The 23,274-nt window shown below is 46.6% G+C and overlaps 1 protein-coding gene across 5 annotated transcripts in view; it reads left to right on the top strand.

Moving 5' to 3' along the window:
• LOC124008219 (testis-specific gene 10 protein-like) overlaps window positions 1–23,274 on the top strand; it is a 48,082-nt gene that overhangs the window by 17,212 nt on the left and 7,596 nt on the right. For 2 of the 5 annotated variants that reach the window (XM_046319338.1, XM_046319337.1), the window contains exon 1: window positions 15,458–15,828. Coding sequence is in view for 1 of the 5 variants with exons in the window: in XM_046319341.1 (XP_046175297.1) it covers window positions 61–212; window positions 1,110–1,225; window positions 1,492–1,646; window positions 1,889–1,944; window positions 2,101–2,269; window positions 2,656–2,766; window positions 3,179–3,364; window positions 3,583–3,750; window positions 8,000–8,181; window positions 8,484–8,588; window positions 8,672–8,824; window positions 15,696–15,828 (1,686 nt within the window). In the remaining 4 variants the exon portion in view is untranslated. Of the gene's footprint in view, window positions 1–60; window positions 213–1,109; window positions 1,226–1,491; window positions 1,647–1,888; window positions 1,945–2,100; window positions 2,270–2,655; window positions 2,767–3,178; window positions 3,365–3,582; window positions 3,751–7,999; window positions 8,182–8,483; window positions 8,589–8,671; window positions 8,825–15,456; window positions 15,829–17,228; window positions 17,326–23,274 lie in introns of those variants that run through there. The other 3 variants (XM_046319341.1, XM_046319339.1, XM_046319340.1) reach the window with 3 other exon arrangements.

The raw sequence follows: 23,274 nt of genomic DNA, 5'->3' as shown, positions 1-23,274 counted from the left end.
AGTTTGGAATGGAATGTTTGTTCTGCTAATTGCATTTCATGGTGATTCTCCTTGCTGTAGCTGGAGCATGAGCGGGGGGACCAGAAGAGCCGTCTTGCCCTGATGAGGGAGTCCATGATGGGGCTGGAGGAGGAGGTCCACACCCTGGGCAGGAAGCTGACCGCTGCTGAGGACGAACACAGCAGGACCAGGAACGAGTGTGTCATGCTGAGGTAAACAAAGGAACCAGCACTGATGTATGAAGTCATGTGGTTGGGGATTCACTTCCTGCATCAGCCACATACTGGACACGTGTGGGAACTGTTCAAATCAAATCAAATGTATTTATATAGCCCTTCTTACATCAGCTGATATCTCAAAGTGCTGTACAGAAACCCAGCCTAAAGCCCCAAACAGCAAGCAATGCAGGTGTAGAAGCACGGTGGCTAGGGAAATCTCCCTAGAAAGGCCAAAACCTAGGAAGAAACCTGGAGAGGAACCAGGCTATGAAGGGTGGCAGGTCCTCTTCTGGCTGTGCCGGGGTGGAGATTATAACAGAACATGGCCAAGATGTTCAAATGTTCATAAATGACCAGCATGGTCAGATAATAATAATCACAGTAGTTGTCGAGGGTGCAGCAAGTCAGCACCTCAGGAGTAAATGTCAGTTGGCTTTTCATAGCCGATCATTAAGAGTATCTCTACTACTCCTGCTGTCTCTAGAGAGTTGAAAACAGCACGTCTGGTGAACAGGTCAGGGTTCCATAGCCGCAGGCAGAACAGTTGAAACTGGAGCAGCAGTACGGACAGGTGGACTGGGGACAGCAAGGAGTCATCATGCCAGGTAGTCCTGAGGCATGGTCCTAGGGCTCAGGTCCTCCGAGAGAGAAAGAGAGAATTAGAGAGAGCATACTTAAATTCACACAGGACACCGGATAAGACAGGAGAAGTACTCCAGATAAAACAAACTGACCCTACCCCCCCGACACATAAACTACTGCAGCATAAATACTGGAGACTGAGACAGGAGGGGTCAGGAGACACTGTGGCCCCAACTGTTGCTTCTATAGCTTCCATTTAATCCCTTTTATAGCATCCTTTTAAGTGTGTGCGCGCACGTGTGTGTTCAGACTGTCCAACAGTGAGACACAGAACGCCCTGAGTGACAGCCAGCGCAGACTGACCTCCCGCATCGGAGAACTACAGAACTCCCAGGAGAGGAACAAACTGCTGGACGAGAAGAACGGTGAGGAGACAAGGCCTGCGTGTGTGTGTGTGTGTGTGTGTGTGTGTGTGTGTGTGTGTGTGTGTGTGTGTGTGTGTGTGTGTGTGTGTGTGTGTGTGTGTGTGTGTGTGTGTGTGTGTGTGTGTGTGTGTGTGTGTGTGTGTGTGTGTGTGTGTGTGTGTGTGTGTGTGTGTGTGTGTGTGTGTGTGTGTGTGTGTGTGTGTGTGTGTGTGTAATAACGCTATTTCAGATAACCTTACCAAACTGAGCCTTATCTGCTGTGTCAGACTCTCTACTGAGGCAGATGTCTGGTCTAAGAGAGGAGGTGAGCAGTCTACAGTCCACCATCACTGACCTGGACCAGAGGAGAGACTCCCTACAGGAGCATCTGGAGAACAATACTGACCTCCTTAACTCAGCCCACAACCAGCTGGATGACAAAGTAATCAACTGAACACTAATTACACACACAGCCAATTGTACCTGCCAGCCTACCTGCCTGCCAGCCTACCTGCCTGCCAGCCTACCTGCCTGCCAGCCTACCTGCCTGCCAGCCTACCTGCCAGCCACTATGTTTAGGAAGTTGACATGTCCACTTGGATATCACCTCATGAGATGTGACACATTGGTCTAATATCAGTGATTGAGTGATGGTCTCTTTGGTTTCTATGTGTTTTTCTTCAGGAGAAAACCATCAGGAATCTCAGGTTGTCCATTGAGGATCTGGAGACATCAGCAGAGTGAGTCTGAGTTGTCCAGTACCACAAAGCTTCACACAGCAGCATCAGATGCCAGGTCACCATACTAAGGCTCACTCAGAAACGCATACGGATTGCACCACCTGTGTAAGTTAACCTCGAAACTCTGACCCCTGGCTGTGACCTTTCTGTTCCCAGGAGCGTTCGTGAGGAGCTGGCAGGGCGGGAGACGGAGCTGGAGGCTTTGAGGAGGAGGCTGGGGGATGCGGAGGAGGAGCTGGGGGCTTTGGCCAAGGTGAAGGATTCCACCCTGAGGGAGAATGCTCAACTCCAAGAGGAACTGGACATGAGCCGCCTCAACAACCAGGTCAGATACAGCACTTTCTGACCAAACCAGAGCACAATTATTATTTTTTAACTTTGAAATTATCAACCAAATTATTTAGGGAGGATGGTATGCAGCCTGGTATCTGTCTCTGTTCAGCCATTACATTCCACTCCTTGTACTCTGTGTCATTTGCCAAGTGACAGGAGTGGCAAGGATTGGAATGTTAGCTAAAAAGACTGGAAACCAGACGAGATGCCATGGGCTCATGGTCCAGAATAGGTTTTCATCCCAGGTGATTGTTTTGGGCAAACAGTAGTAGAAAACACTAGGATGCCATATTATTCATGATATACCAAACCTCATGGCCATTATCTCTTTAGAATCTCACGAACACTTTGTAAGGTCTAGTTTGTTTTGCTGTCCAGGCCCTGGAGCTGAATTCTGAGGACTCTGCCCGGGAGGTGAATGAGCTGCAGAGGAAGGTACAGGACTATGTGGCTGACATCTCCCGCGTCGAGAACCTGCTGTCCACCAAGGTACCCTCTGCTGTAACTGAATGGATGATATTTCAATCTGTGATCTGTTAGTTATGTCTTGTCGAACTAATTATAACTCATCCAGAGTAGCTATGGCTGCGGTTACACAGGCAGCCCAATTCTGATATTTAGCCCAAACATTGTCAAAAGAGCTGATCTGAGTGGTCAAAATACCTATTAGTGGAAAAATAATCCGAATTGGGGTTCTGTGTCAACGCAGCCTTTGAGTCCCAGATCAATTCCTTTTTGAAAATGTGTTTTTTTCCTTTTCTCCTTGTGCTTACTATAAGCGGCAATCAACGTTTTCAGACTGGAGTTGGGTAGGGATTGATAGCCAAGACCTTTTCACTTGCACTGATTCATTGTGGAGCTAAACAAATAATCAAAATGTGTGTGTGTGTGTGTCCACCAGGAGCGGGAGTGCAGGGAGCACCAGGAGGCTCGGCGGCGTGCGTCAGCCCAGGCCGAGAGCTGGGAGGGGCAGGCGCGGCAGGCGGAGGGGAGCATCAGCGAGCTGAGGCTGGAGCTGATGTCCTCAGACATGGAGAGACGCAGACTCAAGGAGAAGGTGGAGGCTCTGGAGGCCAGTCTGCAGGAGGTCTGTCTAACCTCACTGTCTCTATTAGGGATTATCACTGGTTACACACTGGGTCATATTCATTAGACACCAAACAGACTGAAACAGGGTGGGACTACCAGAAGTTGTCCAATAACAAAAGCACATTTTACTTTTCTTTTGTAAAAGGTTTTGCGACATTTTACCATGTTGTGCATAATGAAGATGACCCTGGACTCCTATAGTTGTGTGTATCCTAGGCGTTGTCTGCAGAGCGGAGCTGCAGCAGCCAGGTGTCTCAGCTCAACAGGAGTCTGCTGTACACTGAGGAGCAGTTGAGACAGGCCCAGGGGGAACACACCGCCACTCAGACTGACCTGGAGAAGACCAGGGAGCTCTGTGTCAAACTGGATGCCAGCAAGGACGCTGTGAGTCATGGAGGGGATTGTGTGTGTGTGTGTGTGTGTGTGTGTGTGTGTGTGTGTGTGTGTGTGTGTGTGTGTGTGTGTGTGTGTGTGTGTGTGTGTGTGTGTGTGTGTGTGTGTGCGTGCGTGCGTGCGTGCGTGCGTGCGTGCGTGCGTGCGTGCGTGCGTGCGTGCGTGCGTGCGTGCGTGCGTGCGTGCGTGCTTGAGCATACAGTACCGGTCAAATTTTTTGAACACCTACTCATTCAAGGGTTTTCTTTATTTTCACTATTTTCTACATTGTTGAATAATAGTGCAGACATCAAACTGTGAAATAACACATATGGAATCATGTTCTCAAATGATTACCTCGCCTGGTTCACCAACTACTTCTCTGATAGAGTTCAGTATGTCAAATCGGAGGGTCTGCTGTCCGGACCTCTGGCAGTCTCTATGGGGGTGCCTCAGGGTTTAATTCTTGGACCGACTCTCTTCTCTGTATACATCAATGAGGTCGCTCTTGCTGCCGGTGAGTCTCTGATCCACCTCTACGCAGACGACACCATTCTGTATACTTCTGGCCCTTCTTTGGACACTGTGTTAACAACCCTCCAGGCAAGCTTCAATGCCATACAACTCTCCTTCCGTGGCCTCCAATTACAAGTAAAACCAAATGCAAGCTCTTCAACCGATCGCTACCTGCACCTACCGGCCTGTCCAACATCACTACTCTGGACGGCTCTGACTTAGAATACGTGGACAACTACAAATACTTAGGTGTCTGGTTAGACCGTAAACTCTCCTTCCAGACTCACATCAAACATCTCCAATCCAAAGTTAAATCTAGAATTGGCTTCCTATTTCACAACAAAGCATCCTTCACTCATGCTGCCAAACATACCCTTGTAAAACTGACCATCCTACCAATCCTCGACTTTGGGATTTCATTTACAAAATAGCCTCCAATACCCTACTCAACAAATTGGATGCAGTCTATCACAGTGCAATCCGTTTTGTCACCAAAGCCCCATATACTACCCACCATTGCGGCCTGTACGCTCTCGTTGGCTGGCCCTCGCTTCATACTCGTCGCCAAACCCACTGGCTCCATGTCATCTACAAGACCCTGCTAGGTAAAGTCCCCCCTTATCTCAGCTCGCTGGTCATCATAGCATCTCCCACCTGTAGCACACGCTCCAGCAGGTATATCTCTCTGGTCACCCCCAAAACCAATTCTTCCTTTGGCCGCCTCTCCTTCCAGTTCTCTGCTGCCAATGACTGGAACGAACTACAAAAATCTCTGAAACTGGAAACACTTATCTCCCCACTAGCTTTAAGCACCAACTGTCAGAGCAGCTCACAGATTACTGCACCTGTACATAGCCCACCTATAATTTAGCCCAAACAACTACCTCTTTCCCTACTGTATTTAATTAATTTATTTATTTTGCTCCTTTGCACCCCATTATTTTTATTTCTACTTTGCACATTCTTCCATTGCAAATCTACCATTCCAGTGTTTTACTTGCTATATTGTATTTACTTTGCCACCATGGCCTTTTTTTTGCCTTTACCTCCCTTATCCCAACTCATTCAAATCAAATCAAATCACATTTTATTTGTCACATACACATGGTTAGCAGATGTTAATGCGAGTGTAGCGAAATGCTTGTGCTTCTAGTTCCGACAATGCAGTGATAACCAACAAGTAATCTAACTAACAATTCCAAAACTACTGTCTTATACACAGTGTAAGGGGATAAGGAACATGTACATAAGGATATATGAATGAGTGATGGTACAGAGCAGCATACAGTAGATGGTATCGAGTACAGTATATACATATGAGATGAGTGTGTAGACAAAGTAAACAAAGTGGCATAGTTAAAGTGGCTAGTGATACATGTGTTACATAAGGATGCAGTCGATGATGTAGAGTACAGTATATACATATGCATATGAGATGAATAATGTAGGGTAAGTAACATTATATAAGGTAGCATTGTTTAAAGTGGCTAGTGATATATTTACATCATTTCCCATCAATTCCCATTATTAAAATGGCTGGAGTTGGGTCAGTGTCAATGACAGTGTGTTGGCAGCAGCCACTCAATGTTAGTGGTGGCTGTTTAATAGTCTGATGGCCTTGAGATAGAAGCTGTTTTTCAGTCTCTCGGTCCCAGCTTTGATGCACCTGTACTGACCTCGCCTTCTGGATGATAGCGGGGTGAACAGGCAGTGGTTCGGGTGGTTGATGTCCTTGATGATCTTTATGGCCTTCCTGTAACAACGGGTGGTGTAGGTGTCCTGGAGGGCAGGTAGTTTGCCCCCGGTGATGCGTTGTGCAGTCCTCACTACCCTCTGGAGAGCCTTACGGTTGAGGGCGGAGCAGTTGCCGTATTTGCTCACATCGTATATAGACTTGTTTCTACTGTATTATTGACTGTATGTTTGTTTTACTCCATGTGTAACTCTGTGTCGTTGTATGTGTCAAACTGCTTTGCTTTATCTTGGCCAGGTCGCAATTGTAAATGAGAATTTGTTCTCAACTTGCCTACCTGGTTAAATAAAGGTGAAATAAAATAAATAAATAAATGTAGTAACCAAAACAGTGGTAAACAAATCTAAATATATTTTATATTTGAGATTCTTCAAATAGTCACCCTTTGCCTTGCTGACAGCTTTGAACAGTCTTGGCATTCTCTCAACCAGCTTCATGAGGTAGTCACCTGGAATTAATTTCAATTAACAGGTGTGCCTTCTTAAAAGTTCATTTGTGGAATTGATTTCCTCCTTAATGCATTTGAGCAAATCAGTTGTGTTGTGACAAGGTAGGGGTGGTATACAGAAGATAGCCCTATTTGGTAAAAGATAAAGTCCATATTATGACAAGAACAGCTCAAATAAGCAAAGAGAAATGACAGTCCATCATTACTTTAAAACATGAAGGTCAATCAATACGGAAAATGTCAAGAACTTTGAAAGTTTCCTCAAGTGCAGTCGCAAAAACCACCAAGCGCTATGATGAAACTGGCTCTCATGAGGACCACCACAGGAAAGGAAGACCCAGTGTTACCTCTGATGCAGAGGACATGTTCATTAGAGTTACAAGCCTCAGAAATTGCAGCCCAAGTAAATGCTTCACAGAGTTGAAGTAACAGGCACATCTCAACATCAACTGTTCAGAGGAGACTGTGTGAATCAGGCCTTCATAGTCGAATTGTTGCAAAGAAACCCCTACTAAAGGACACCAATAATAAGAAGAGACTTGGTTGGGCCCAGAAACACGAGCAATGGACATTAGACCAGTGGAAATCTGTCCTTTGGTCCTCAACATCAACTGTTCAGAGGAGACTGTGTGAATCAGGCCTTCATAGTCGAATTGTTGCAAAGAAACCCCTACTAAAGGACACCAATAATAAGAAGAGACTTGGTTGGGCCCAGAAACACGAGCAATGGACATTAGACCAGTGGAAATCTGTCCTTTGGTCCGATGAGTCCAAATTGGAGATTTTTGGTTCCAACCCCGTGTCTTTGTGAGACACAGTGTGGGTGAATGGATGATCTCTGCATGTGTATTTCCCACCATAATCTATGGAGGAGGAGGTGTTATGGTGTGGGAGTGCTTTTCCGGTGACACTGTCTGTGATTTATTTAGAATTCAAGGCACACAACCAGCACGGCTACCACAGCATTCTGCAGCAATACGCCATCTCACCTGGTTTGGGCTTAGTGAGAATATAATTTGTTTTTCAACAGGACAATGACCAAACACACCTCCAGGCTGTGTAAGACCTATTTGCCCAAGAAAGAGAGTGATGGAGTGCTGCATCAGATGACCTGACCTCCACAATCCCCCGACCTCAACCAAATTGAGATGGTTTGGAATAAGTCGGACCACAGAGTGAAGGAAAAGCAGCCAACAAGTGCTCTGCATATGTGGGAACTCCTTCAAGACTGTTGGAAAAGCATTCCAGGTGAAGCTGGTTGAGAGAATGCCAAGAGTGTGCAATGCTGTCATCAAGGCAATGGGTGGCTATTTGAAGAATCTAAAATATATTTGGATTTGTTTAACACTGTTTTGGTTACTACATGATTCCATGTGTTATTTCATAGCTTTGATGTCTTCACTATTATTCTACCATGTAGAACATAGTAAAAATAAAGAAAAACCCTGGAATGAGTAGGTGTTCTAAAACTTTTGATCGGTAGTGTATGTCAACATGTTTGTGTGTGTGTGTGTGTTAACAGTACACTGTGTGTGTGCTTGTAGGTGCAGTGTGAGCTGGAGCTGCTCAGGAAGCAGCTGTCCAGTGAGCGTCTGAGCATGAAGAGCCTGGAATCCATGCTGGTGTCCACCAGGGAGAAGGAGCTACACCGACAGCTCAGCTCCCAGGAGAGACACACCGAGATCCAGCTGCTCAGGGACAAACTCACCGCGGCCGACAGCAAGGCGTGAGCAGACACTTGGTCGCTGTTGGAAGGGTTTCTGATTTGTTCGGTTGCCTCTTTGTTTCTCTCCCATCGTTTTCTCTCTTTTCATCTATCCACCTCAATTCTCTCTTCCTCTCTACATTTCTCTACATCTATCTATCTATCTATCTATCTATCTATCTATCTATCTATCTATCTATCTATCTATCTATCTATCTATCTATCTATCTCTCTCTCTCTCTCTCTCTCTCTCTCTCTCTCTCTCTCTCTCTCTCTCTCTCTCTCTCTCTCTCTCTCTCTCTCTCTCTCTCTCTCTCTCTCAGGAGCTCTCAGCGTAGAGAGGTGGCTACATTGAGTACTCGTTCGGCACAGCTAGAGGCTGACCTGGACATGACAAAAAGACAGCTATCTACTGAGCGGTTTGAGAGGTCTGTCTGTCTGTCTGTCTCTCATTGCTTGTCGTAAAGACTTGGCTTGTGCTTTACTCTCTCTCTCTTTCTCTCTCTCTTAGGGAGAGGGCAGTGCAGGAGCTGCGTCGTCAGGGTCTGTCGTCATCGTCCTCTGGCCTGCATCCCTCCTCCCCTCACCTGCGTCGCTCCCTGAGCCCCAGCAGGCACCTGTGGTCCACCGCAGACCACCTGGCCATAGAGAGATCCCCAGAGAGGTGGGCCCTCTCCCTGAACACCTCACATTGAATACAGCAAACATATATTTCTACACCTCACTGTGTGTGTGTGTGTGTGTGTGTGTGTGTGTGTGTGTGTGTGTGTGTGTGTGTGTGTGTGTGTGTGTGTGTGTGTGTGTGTGTGTGTGTGTGTGTGTGTGTGTGTGTGTGTGTGTGTGTGTGTGTGTGTGTGTGTGTGTGTGTGTGTGTGACAGGAGCCTGGGGTTCAAGGACCTCTACGACTGAACAGATCTCTCTCTGGAGGAAAGACAAAAATGAGTTACCATTCAGTATATTTTTGATGAAGATTTGATTCAAATGAAATGCAGCTAAAAGAGGGAAATGATGTTCTTACATTAATATATTATATTTTTTGTAAATTGTCTGAGAGAAGGCTTTAATAAAAATAATAATTTTTGTCCTGGTTTACTTTTCAGTCATAAGTCAGTTGAACCTTGCAGAATGGCCACAACTGGCCACTCAGTGTGTCTCTTCCCCTGGGATGCTTTGTTCTCTAAATCATAGATGGGAAACTGGTGGTCTGCACGGCCCCCCTTTTGTAGGCCCGCGGATCAATTTACAAAATGTGTTATTTTGATTTATTGTTGCTGGGGTCTCAACTTACTGTTGAGAGTTAGAATAGTAGAAGGTGCAATTGTGCATCATCAGTTTTTCTCTTGTAATGTCAGTCACTGACGGTGACTCAATTAGCCCGTCAGCAAATTTGAGTTATGATTGGTAAGTTAGTCGAGCCATCTAAACTTATAGTAATCATGGTCAAATTACCGACTGGGGGCCCCATTGATATTGTTATTCACTCTCACTCAGATATCATATTAAAAACTGCAATTATTTCTCTCCAACCTATGGCAAAATTAATAGAATTGCAGGAAATTAGCTGTAACACTACTCATTTTTCTCTGCCCCATTGCATAATGAGCAGAATTGCATGAAATTAGGCTAGTGGTTAGAGCATTGGGCCAGTAACCGAAAACTTGCTGGATCGAATCCCTGAGCTGACGAGGTAAAAATCGGTCGTTCTGCCCCTGAACAAGGCAGTTAACCTACTGTTCCCCGGTAGGCCTTCATTGTAAATAAGAATTTGTTCTTAACTGACTTGCCTAGTTAAATAAAGGTTAAATACAAGTTTTAAAAAATAAAATATATACAATATAAGTCTTCTCTCAGCCCAATGGCAAAATGTTAATAATTGCCTCAAACTTGCTTTAAACTGCAACATCGGCCCCCACCCCGATCAAAGTCGCCCATCCCTTCCCTACTCTAACTCAACAGAAGGCAGGTACAGTAGGTTATACGTGCTATGACCAATCACCATGTTTACTGTATGACTAGACAGACACATGATAATCCTGCAATAAACTAAACAGATTGGACAGGCACAGTACACCCAACATCACAAACAGCATTTACAATCATTAGCAAAGATAATGTCACAGGGGTTTGTGAAACACAAGCGGCAATCTATTTGAATATACCGTATCTACGGGATGAACAGATACTCTCACATCACACATCAATCAACAACAACAAAAAGAAGCTTGCACTGTTTCTATCCAGCATTATTTTATGACATTGTGTAATATGGTTCATTGGGCGTGGAAAGATGTGCTTCGGAGAGATGAAATAAGACCAATAATAAGACTAATAACCAGGAAAGGGGTGAGAACAAGGTCACCTTCAGCATTTAAATAGGAGAGAAGAGGGAAGGAGAACGGAAAGAGAGACAGAGAGGAAGAGAGAGAGCAGTGAAGACACAGTGGGGGGTACCAGCTACTTATACCTGTGGATGGTGTTCTGTAGAAATTAGTATGGGGGGTACCAGCTAGTTATACCTGTGGAGGGTGTTCTGTAGAAATTAGTATGGGGGGTACCAGCTAGTTATACCTGTGGAGGGTGTTCTGTAGAAATTAGTATGGGGGGTACCAGCTAGTTATACCTGTGGAGGGTGTTCTGTAGAAATTAGTATGGGGGGGTACCAGCTAGTTATACCTGTGGAGGGTGTTCTGTAGAAATTAGTATGGGGGTACCAGCTAGTTATACCTGTGGAGGGTGTTCTGTAGAAATTAGTATGGGGGTACCAGCTAGTTATACCTGTGGAGGGTGTTCTGTAGAAATTAGTATGGGGGTACCAGCTAGTTATACCTGTGGAGGGTGTTCTGTAGAAATTAGTATGGGGGGTGTTCTGTACCAGCTAGTTATACCTGTGGATGGTGTTCTGTAGAAATTAGTATGGGGGTACCAGCTAGTTATACCTGTGGAGGGTGTTCTGTAGAAATTAGTATGGGGGAAATTAGTACCAGCTAGTTATACCTGTGGAGGGTGTTCTGTAGAAATTAGTATGGGGGTACCAGCTAGTTATACCTGTGGAGGGTGTTCTGTAGAAATTAGTATGGGGGTACCAGCTAGTTATACCTGTGGAGGGTGTTCTGTAGAAATTAGTATGGGGGTACCAGCTAGTTATACCTGTGGAGGGTGTTCTGTAGAAATTAGTATGGGGGTACCAGCTAGTTATACCTGTGGAGGGTGTTCTGTAGAAATTAGTATGGGGGTACCAGCTAGTTATACCTGTGGAGGGTGTTCTGTAGAAATTAGTATGGGGGTACCAGCTAGTTATACCTGTGGATGGTGTTCTGTAGAAATTAGTATGGGGGTACCAGCTAGTTATACCTGTGGATGGTGTTCTGTAGAAATTAGTATGGGGGTACCAGCTAGTTATACCTGTGGAGGGTGTTCTGTAGAAATTAGTATGGGGGTACCAGCTAGTTATACCTGTGGAGGGTGTTCTGTAGAAATTAGTATGGGGGTACCAGCTAGTTATACCTGTGGAGGGTGTTCTGTAGAAATTAGTATGGGGGGTTATACCTGTGGAGGGTACCAGCTAGTTATACCTGTGGATGGTGTTCTGTAGAAATTAGTATGGGGGGTACCAGCTAGTTATACCTGTGGAGGGTGTTCTGTAGAAATTAGTATGGGGGGTACCAGCTAGTTATACCTGTGGAGGGTGTTCTGTAGAAATTAGTATGGGGGGGTACCAGCTAGTTATACCTGTGGAGGGTGTTCTGTATAAATTAGTATGGGGGGGGGGGGGTACCAGCTAGTTATACCTGTGGATGGTGTTCTGTATAAATTAGTATGGGGGTACCAGCTAGTTATACCTGTGGAGGGTGTTCTGTAGAAATTAGTATGGGGGGGGGGGGGTACCAGCTAGTTATACCTGTGGATGGTGTTCTGTAGAAATTAGTATGGGGGTACCAGCTAGTTATACCTGTGGATGGTGTTCTGTAGAAATTAGTATGGGGGTACCAGCTAGTTATACCTGTGGAGGGTGTTCTGTAGAAATTAGTATGGGGGTACCAGCTAGTTATACCTGTGGATGGTGTTCTGTAGAAATTAGTATGGGGGTACCAGCTAGTTATACCTGTGGAGGGTGTTCTGTAGAAATGAGTATGGGGGTACCAGCTAGTTATACCTGTGGATGGTGTTCTGTAGAAATTAGTATGGGGGTACCAGCTAGTTATACCTGTGGAGGGTGTTCTGTAGAAATTAGTATGGGGGTACCAGCTAGTTATACCTGTGGAGGGTGTTCTGTAGAAATTAGTATGGGGGGTACCAGCTAGTTATACCTGTGGATGGTGTTCTGTAGAAATTAGTATGGGGGTACCAGCTAGTTATACCTGTGGAGGGTGTTCTGTAGAAATTAGTATGGGGGTACCAGCTAGTTATACCTGTGGAGGGTGTTCTGTAGAAATTAGTATGGGGGGTACCAGTTAGTTATACCTGTGGAGGGTGTTCTGTAGAAATTAGTATGGGGGGGGTACCAGCTAGTTATACCTGTGGATGGTGTTCTGTAGAAATTAGTATGGGGGGGGGTACCAGCTAGTTATACCTGTGGATGGTGTTCTGTAGAAATTAGTATGGGGGGTACCAGCTAATTATACCTGTGGAGGGTGTTCTGTAGAAATTAGTGTGGGGGTACCAGCTAGTTATACCTGTGGAGGGTGTTCTGTAGAAATTAGTATGGGGGTACCAGCTAGTTATACCTGTGGAGGGTGTTCTGTAGAAATTAGTATGGGGGGTACCAGCTAGTTATACCTGTGGATGGTGTTCTGTAGAAATTAGTATGGGGGGTACCAGCTAGTTATACCTGTGGATGGTGTTCTGTAGAAATTAGTATGGGGGGTACCAGCTAGTTATACCTGTGGAGGGTGTTCTGTAGAAATTAGTATGGGGGGAGGGGTGTGTGTGTGTGTGTGTAATTTCATGGTGTGACTAGCAGTGTGTCATAACACTCCTGTTCTGTCTCAGAAGTAGATTGGGTAGGCTGAATGTCTGCTTCCTGCCCAAGGTAATGACTATCCAAAGGTTGCTGCCAGGCTGCTGCCAGGTTGATGGCAGGGTGCTACCAGGTTGATGGCAGGGTGCTACCAGGTTGATGGCAGGGTGCTACCAGGTTGATGGCAGGGTGCTACCAGGTTGATGGCAGGGTGCTACCAGGTTGATGGCAGGGTGCTGGCAGGGTGCTACCAGGTTGATGGCAGGGTGCTACCAGGTTGATGGCAGGGTGCTACCAGGTTGCTGCCAGGTTGATGGCAGGGTGCTACCAGGTTGATGGCAGGGCGCTACCAGGTTGATGGCAGGGTGCTACCAGGTTGATGGCAGGGTGCTACCAGGTTGATGGCAGGGTGCTACCAGGTTGATGGCAGGGTGCTACCAGGTTGATGGCAGGGCGCTGCCTGACTACAGGATGCAGGAGAGCTGAATTCCTAGTCCCCCCAAGTTTTCTGTATTTCATTTTATTGTTATTTTGGAAGTCTGTTACAAAAAATTACTACGCATGATAGAGATACACAGTGTATGTGATCCTATAGACACGTAAACAAGGTTTGAAATGATTATGTTTTGGTCAAACATTAGATCTGTTTGTGCTTCTTGCGGTCAATCTGCAGTCTACAAATGATTGTAATTATGTTCTGGCCCCCTGACCATCGTCCCGAGGCTGAATCTGGTTGATGATGTCTGTTCTAGCGTGTCTCTAAAATGGCAGAAATCATCTACATAGAAAAGAAAGAGTAGAATGGATATCAATTGATTTTTTTTCCACTACAAGACCATGGTATTGGCCTACCGAGCAGTAAGAGGAACTGCCCCTCCCTACCGTCAGGCTATGCTCAACACCCTACACCCCAACCTAAGCACTCCGTTCTGCCAGCCCTATACAGGAGGGCAGCTCCCGCTCAGCCCAGTCCATGCTCTTCTCTGTCCTGGCACAGCAATGGTGGAACCAGCTTCCCCCTGACGCCAAGGCAGCAGAGTCCCTGCCTATCGAAAACATCTAAAACTACACCTCTTCAAGGAGTATCTTAAATAATCACCACCCATTGTGAACACTCACACTTTACTTTTTCCCTCTTACCAGCGCTAACTTAGCTGTTAGCTACTTTATTGAGGGAAAATGTACATACTATGTCTGATGTGTGGTATGTCCCACCTAGCTGTCTTAAGATGAATGCACTAACTGTAAGTCGCTCTGGATAAGAACATCTGCTAAATGATTCAAATGTAAAAATGACAGTGGTATTCCCATTATAATGGATCAACAGAAGTTGCCATTCATTGTTCCACGTATGTGAAGAACACTGAGAAATGCACTGAACTCTGAGAGATGAATGTGAAATGCTTTGAAATGGGAAGATACTGTACCTTGCAATACCTTCATTTGGAATTCACCCCATGTTCTTCGGTAATATGAAAGAAAGAAGTGGGTCTCAGTAAGGATAGTTAATAATCGAACCAATGCTAGCTCGCCTCTCCCTTGCCACACCATTCCTCTGGAAACCATGACAGCGAGGTTAATGTTTACACAAGCCTTCTTTGTTGGGGAGCAACACACAAGACATTGGACATTTCTATCTCTGGTAGTCAATGTTTTCTGAGCTGAGGTGTGCAGGTTCCTCCTTTTCCTGTACAGGCAACATAAGGCCACACTCTTAGAGGTAGTGGAGGTAGTGGTGTCAGAAAGGTGAGCTGTCTGACGCTTAACCATTGATTGGGTGGGTGGGACTGCCTGGGCTGCTTTTGTAAGGACCGGTGCTAATGTTTCACTCAAGTTACAGTGTACTTGAATTTGAGAAGTCAGAATAATGTTAGATAACACACAGGACACAGGATTGAACAGTGAAGTACACAGAGGGGTGAAAACATCCATGTTTGTAGGGTCTTGTCTTTCAAGCCTGTAGAAACCTGGTAAGCCCAGGAGGCTGTCAGGTAGACCCAGGAGGCTGTCCGGTAGACCCAGGAGGCTGTCAGGTAGACCCAGGAGGCTGTCAGGTAGACCCAGGAGGCTGTCAGGTAGACCCAGGAGGCTGTCAGGTAGACCCAGGAGGCTGTCAGGTAGACCCAGGAGGCTGTCAGGTAGACCCAATGCCTACAACGGGTCACTAATTACAACTTATGAGAAAAGTGACTTATTCACTCTGATGATTAACTCTTTATGAACACATACTGAGATACGTAACTGCATTCAGACATTTAAATACTTTTGAATTGGAGTACTTAGGAAATGTCTATAAATTTAGACATTTGCCGAAGAACCTAAAAGGTATAGAGGGGATAATTGATGCAGGACAACACAACACATTTGTTCTCTGTATACAGTTAATTTAAGACAGCTTTCCACTCCTGCCACTGATCCCATGAACACTACCCTTGCAGCGCCTCTCTCTCTCTCTCCACTCTCCCTCTCTCTTTCTCTCTCTCCATTCTCTCTCTCTCCACTCTTTCTCTCTCTCTCCACTCCCTCTCTCCCTTTCTGTCCTATCACCTCTCCTTCTCTCGTTCCCTTCATTTGCAGATGGCGGTGTAGTGAGGTGGCTGAGGACCAGTATGTGTGTGAGTGCGTGGAAGGACACATCCTCCCCTTGGAGAGAAAGAGAAAACAGAGAAAGAGAGAGAGGAAGAAGAAGCAGCTGCTCTCCAGTAACAGGGTAAGACAATTCCACCCGACTGAACTTGACTCTTACTGTAAATGAACTAGAAACGACCCACAAACAGTTGTATCTGTTGATAAAAATGATAATTGATAAGATCATTTGCAACATATGATCTTCCAGGGTGTTGTACAGTATTTTGACTGTTTCTTGTTCCATAACCTTTGAACTTCCAACTACAGTGTGTTGAGCACGAGTTCTGCATTCCTAAATGGGATTAACTGATAAGAATCAAATCGTGTCTGACGACCTAAACAATAACAACTGTTATGATCTCTGGAGTTTTGTTTCCAGGTAAAAGAGGACGTGCTAGGGTTTTGAAAACTCCAGATTCTGTGTGATTATTCCACTGCCAAACCAGAAGCCTACAGATAAGGCTTCAACCTGTTTCTGTAAAAACAACACTATGCACTCATCCAGCAAGAAGGATGATTGCCATTACAGTGTTTGTCTTTCCTAAGATATCCTTCATTGTCATCTAATAAAACTGCCTTTGGTAAACAACACTGCTCTGTATATAAAGCATAATGCTGGTTGTGAACAGGACCAGAGTAATCGCTGATCATTCACCGGACAATCAGATTTCATAACGGCTATTTGGTTAAAATACCTTTATTAAAGGAAGAGCACAAAATCATTGAGTTCCGGTTCATATGGCTTTAGTCTAGTACCCAGAGATAGATTATCGGGGGTAGCTCTCTACCTTAGTCCCTCCATTATCAACAGGTAATATTCCATGTGTTCACTGCACTGCTGTGATGTGTGGAGACTTGCTGAAAGTGTCAGGTCCCCTGGGCTTGTGTTGTTTGGCTCGCTGAGGAGTCCCTTGGCTCTCATTGTGCAGTGCTGTTACGTAGGACTTATCAGTCACACTTCCTTTTTAGAGGCTTTTTCCAGGGAGGGACCATGTTGGTACCTGGTTTCTATTTACTTCCATGGTAAGTAAGCAGCAGTGGGGGCTGCTGAGGGGAGGACGGCTCATAATAATGGCTGGAACGGAGCGAATGGAACGGTATCCAACACATAGAAACCATGTGTTTGGTGTATTTGATAGCATTCCACCCCTTCCACTCCAGCCATTACCACAATCTCGTCCTCCCCAGGTAAGGTGCCACCAGCCTCCTGAGGTAAGCAGGTCATAAAATGTTAAGATATTCTATTCTTTGAACTTTTAAAATAATTTACATAAATGTATGTATTTCTTTGTTTATTGTTCTTTAGACATTCAGGTGTATTTTCACAGCCATTTCCAGTTAATAATTCACTCATTGCCTACAGCTGAAATCTATTTCTATTCAAATGGCCGGATTCATTTACACTCCGGAAACATTTAATCAGATAATTGTATTGTATGCGTGGCACTGTAAAACGTAGATGGTTTCCTCTTATCTATACAGTAGGTCAGCTGTGGGGTTCCATTATATCCTTGGGGGAACAACCGGCCATGCGCACGTCACTACAGGCACTCGAGGACCTGAGGTGTCGCAGCCGCAGGTGTGTGTGTGTGGTCTAAAAGGTTACACAAGTTCATCATCTCATTAAACAGTAATATACAGGCTTATCCTCGCCAGATCCACAGATAGACAGAGCCATGGAGAGCCAGACATCATATACAGTCTTTTGGCTTGATTTAGAATCTCAATAGACACCATGTTGACAATAAAAGTTACATCTGAGACATTGACACTTCTAGTTACAATGCAAATTAGAATGTTTTAATCATGGAACGTTTGCTGCCAACAAGGATGATAGTTAGCTGAACTCTATAGTTCTTAAAGGCTCTTCTACCACAGAGTGCATACGTAGTATACAGATGCCGTATCTTAATTTGAGCCAGATAAAACAGAATGAATATAATCCTGCAGCAACAGGAAATGTGAATTGTTATGTGGATTATAATTAATGGACATGTTTTTTTAGGGGTTGATACATTTATCATTAGGGCAAATCAGGTCTGACATTTTAAAGTGGAAATTACCATTCCTTCAACAACAGGATGATCAAATTAAGATACCGCATCTGTACTGTGCTGTTTGTAGCCAGCTGGATCAGGACTGGCCAGCCAGCTTCAGTGATATCCTGTAGCTGCAGGATAGGATTTCACCAGAGACAGTACCCCTGCTGTTCCCTATTGTTGGGTTTGTTCTCTGCAGATATCCATTCTGCTGGGCACCAGGGTTCAAGGTTCAAGGCCTGGTTGCTGTGTGTGGTTCAGTAGTTGGGTTGCTCAGTGAGCTGGGAGATTATGCACCGACCTTTTGCAGAGCAGGGTCTTCTGGGTTGTTGTATTAGACTCTGCAGGGTTGTTGTATTATTGTTGTATTAGACTGGGTTGTTGTTGACAGGGTTGTTGTAGGGTTGCAGAGCAGGGTTGTTGTATTAGACAGGGTTGTTGTATTAGACTGGGTTGTTGTATTAGACAGGGTTGCTGTATTGGACTGGGTTGTTGTATTAGACTGGGTTGTTGTATTAGACTGGGTTGTTGTATTAGACTGGGTTGTTGTATTAGACAGGGTTGCTGTATTAGACTGGGTTGCTGTATTAGACTGGGTTGTTGTATTAGACTGGGTTGTTGTATTAGACTGGGTTGTTGTATTAGACTGGGTTGTTGTATTAGACTGGGTTGTTGTATTAGACTGGGTTGTTGTATTAGACTGGGTTGCTGTATTAGACTGGGTTGTTGTATTAGACTGGGTTGTTGTATTAGACTGTTGCTGTTGTTGTTGTAGACTTGTTGGTTGTTGTATTAGACTTGTTGTATTAAATGACAGGGTTGTTGTATTAGACTGGGTTGTTGTATTAGACAGGGTTGCTGTTGTTGTAGACTGGGTTGTTGTATTAGACTGGGTTGTTGTATTAGACAGGGTTGTTGTATTAGACAGGGTTGCTGTATTAGACAGGGTTGCTGTTGTTGTATTAGACTGGGTTGTTGTATTAGACTGGGTTGCTGTATTAGACAGGGTTGTTGTATTAGACTGGGTTGTTGTATTAGACTGGGTTGTTGTATTAGACTGGGTTGTTGTATTAGACTGGGTTGTTGTATTAGACTGGGTTGTTGTATTAGACTGGGTTGCTGGGTTGTTGTATTAGACAGGGTTGCTGCATTAGACTGGCTGTGGGGTTGGCTGGGTTCAGTGCACAGGGTTGCTGTATTAGACCTGGGTTGTTGTATTAGACTTCTCCCTGAGTTCTCCCTGTATTAGACTGGGTTGTTGTATTAGACTGGGTTGCTGTATAAGACAGGGTTGTTGTATTAGAAAGATGGATTGGGGGGTTGTTATTTAGACAGGGTTGTTGTTTAGAACTCTGGGTTGCTGTACCAGGGTTGTTGTATTAGACTGGTTTTGTATTAGACTGGGTTGTCTTCTTTCAGACATTGTGTGAAGACTGGGTTGCTGTAGCTGCTGCATGTGGCTTGGTGGCTGGGTTCATGTATCTTCTCCCTGTATGTATGTAGAAAGATGGATTGGGGGAGTGAACTATGGTTTTTGTTGTCTTCTTTCAGACATTGTGTGAAGGAGCTGTGCGTGCGTATGTATGTATGTATGTATGTATGTATGTATGTATGTATGTATGTATGTATGTATGTATGTATGTATGTATGTATGTATGTATGTATGTATGTATGTATGTATGTATGTATGTATGTATGTATGTATGTATGTATGTATGTATGTATGTATGTATGTATGTATGTATGTATGTATGTATGTACGTATGTGTGTGTGTGTGTGTGTGTGTGTGTGTGTGTGTGTGTGTGTGTGTGTGTGTGTGTGTGTGTGTGTGTGTGTGTGTGTGTGTGTGTGTGTGTGTGTGTGTGTGTGTGTAAGCATTATGAGTCTGGGAAAGGTTGTGTTTAATTTGTCTCCTTGTTATTTAATGTCACATCACGTCACCAGTGGACTGCTAGGCAACTCCTATTCAGGCACAAAGTCAACACAGGAGCTGAAAGCCTCTTGTCTGGTCCACTTGCTCTAATCAAACGCTCCATGATATCTGCTGAAAGAGAAATACTGTTGAAACTAATTGGAACTGCTGACACAATAATCACTGAACTGGCAAACTTGACTTGAGAAAATGTTCAAATGAAAAGCGCTTATTTATTAACTATAAATAACTAGAACAATGACAATAGCAAAGCTAATATCTAACGCCTGACAAAAAGTAGACCATTTATCAGGTTTGTTAGGTTTCTTAAACGTTGCCTTAGTTTAGAGGTGTTATCAGCTCGTTCAAGGAAAAGAGGGTGTGAAACTATTTGTTATCAATTAAGTAATTTACTGGTATGTCGGCTGGAAAATCGAATGTGCTATTATTAATTATTAAATAAATAAATACATGTTATTGAAATACGACAACTCCAAAATCTGTTGACAAACAATGTATCAATATATATACGTACATTTAATGGTTTTCAGCATTTTTGACAGTAGTGCAGGAAATGTAGAGGGAGACAGCTAGTAAGAGCATAGACAGAGGGGGCTGAGACAGGGCTCAAACCCACATCACCAGGGGGCATAGACAGAGGGGGCTGAGACAGGGCTCCAACCCACATCACCAGGGGCATAGACAGAGGGGGCTGAGACAGGGCTCAAACCCACATCACCAGGGGCATAGACAGAGGGGGCTGAGACAGGGCTCCACCCACATCACCAGGGGGCATAGACAGAGGGGGCTGAGACAGGGCTCCAACCCACATCACCAGGGGGCATAGACAGAGGGGGCTGAGACAGGGCTCAAACCCACATCACCAGGGGGCATAGACAGAGGGGGCTGAGACAGGGCTCAAACCCACATCACCCGGGGGCATAGACAGAGGGGGCTGAGACAGGGCTCAAACCCACATCACCAGGGGGCATAGACAGAGGGGGCTGAGACAGGGCTCCCACCCACATCACCAGGGGGCATAGACAGAGGGGGCTGAGACAGGGCTCCAACCCACATCACCAGGGGGTATAGACAGAGGGTGGCTGAGACAGGGCTCCAACCCACATCACCAGGGGTTATAGACAGAGGGGGCTGAGACAGGGCTCCAACCCACATCACCAGGTGTTATAGACAGAGGGGGCTGAGACAGGGCTCCAACCCACATCACCAGGGGGTATAGACAGAGGGGGCTGAGACAGGGCTCCAACCTACATCACCAGGGGGTATAGACAGCGGGTGGCTGAGACAGGGCTCCAACCCACATCACCAGTGGGCATAGACAGAGAGTTGCTGAGACAGGGCTCCAACCCACATCACCAGGGGGTATAGACAGAGGGGGTTGAGACAGGGCTCCAACCCACATCACCAGGGGTTATAGACAGAGGGGGCTGAGACAGGGCTCCAACCCACATCACCAGGGGGTATAGACAGAGGGGGCTGAGACAGGGCTCCAACCCACATCACCAGGGATTATAGACAGAGGGGGCTGAGACAGGGCTCCAACCCACATCACCAGGTGTTATAGACAGAGGGGGCTGAGACAGGGCTCCAACCCACATCACCAGGTGTTATAGACAGAGGGGGCTGAGACAGGGCTCCAACCCACATCACCAGGGGACAGAGGGGGCTGAGACAGGGCTCCAGACATCACCAGGTGTTATAGGGGGGGCTGAGACAGGGCTCCAACCCACATCACCAGGGGGTGTATTCAGAGGGTGGCTGAGACAGGGCTCCAACCCACATCACCAGGGGGCATAGACAGAGGGGGCTGAGACAGGGCTCCAACCCACATCACCAGGGGTTATAGACAGAGGGGGCTGAGACAGGGCTCCAACCCACATCACCAGGGAGGTATAGACAGAGGGGGCTGAGACAGAGCTCCAACCTACATCACCAGGGTGTATAGACAGAGAGTGACATCACCAGGGGGTGTATTCAGAGGGTGGCTGAGACAGGGCTCCAACCCACATCACCAGGGGTTATAGACAGAGGGGGTTGAGACAGGGCTCCAACCCACATCACCAGGGAGGTATAGACAGAGGGGGCTGAGACAGGGCTCCAACCCACATCACCAGGGAGGCATAGACAGAGGGGGCTGAGACAGGGCTCCAACCTACATCACCAGGGGGTATAGACAGAGGGGGCTGAGACAGGGCTCCAACCCACATCACCAGGGGGCATAGACAGAGGGGGCTGAGACAGGGCTCCAACCTACATCACCAGGGGGTATAGACAGAGGGGGCTGAGACAGGGCTCCAACCCACATCACCAGGGGGCTGAGACAGGGCTCCAACCCACATCACCAGGGGGTATAGACAGAGGGTGGCTGAGACAGGGCTCCAACCCACATCACCAGGGGGTATAGACAGAGGGGGCTGAGACAGGGCTCCAACCCACCACCAGGGGTATAGACAGAGGGGCTGAGACAGGGCTCCAACCCACATCACCAGGGGTTATAGACAGAGGGGGCTGAGACAGGGCTCCAACCCACATCACCAGGGGGACATAGACAGAGGGGGCTGAGACAGGGCTCCAACCCACATCACCAGGGGGACATAGACAGAGGGGGCATGACAGCTGAGACAGGGCTCCAACCCACATCACCAGGGGGCATAGACAGAGGGGGCTGAGACAGGGCTCCAACCCACATCACCAGGGGGCATAGACAGAGGGGGCTGAGACAGGGCTCCAACCCACATCACCAGGGGGCATAGACAGAGGGGGCTGAGACAGGGCTCCAACCCACATCACCAGGGGGGGCTGAGACAGGGCTCCAACCCACATCAGACAGAGGGGGCTGAGACAGGGCTCCAACCCACATCACCAGGGGTTATAGACAGAGGGGGCTGAGACAGGGCTCCAACCCACATCACCAGGGAGGTATAGACAGAGGGGGCTGAGACAGGGCTCCAACCCACATCACCAGGGGGTATAGACAGAGGTTGGCTGAGACAGGGCTCCAACCCACATCACCAGGGGTTATAGACAGAGGGGGTTGAGACAAGGCTCCAACCCACATCACCAGGGGGTATAGACAGAGGGGGCTGAGACAGGGCTCCAACCCACATCACCAGGGGGTATAGACAGAGGGGGCTGAGACAGGGCTCCAACCCACATCACCAGGGGGTATAGACAGAGGGGGCTGAGACAGGGCTCCAACCCACATCACCAGGGAGGTATAGACAGAGGGGGCTGAGACAGGGCTCCAACCCATATCACCAGGGGTTATAGACAGAGGGGGCTGAGACAGGGCTCCAACCCACATCACCAGGGAGGTATAGACAGAGGGGGCTGAGACAGGGCTCCAACCCACATCACCAGGGGGCATAGACAGAGGGGGCTGAGACAGGGCTCCAACCCACATCACCAGGGGGGTATAGAGAGGTATATTTGGCAGTGTGTGCACAGTACCAATACTCAGGCAGTAAGTCTGAGACCAGTCCTGAAAGCACACTTTATCCAGGGAAGGAGTGGTGTGATAGAGGTCAGCTGTAACCTGCAGTCTACTGGCTCCTG

This window comes from Oncorhynchus gorbuscha, linkage group LG21, assembly GCF_021184085.1.
Source record: "Oncorhynchus gorbuscha isolate QuinsamMale2020 ecotype Even-year linkage group LG21, OgorEven_v1.0, whole genome shotgun sequence".
Taxonomy (NCBI): Eukaryota; Metazoa; Chordata; class Actinopteri; order Salmoniformes; family Salmonidae; genus Oncorhynchus; species Oncorhynchus gorbuscha.
This window is presented reverse-complemented; position numbering and strand designations above follow the sequence as displayed.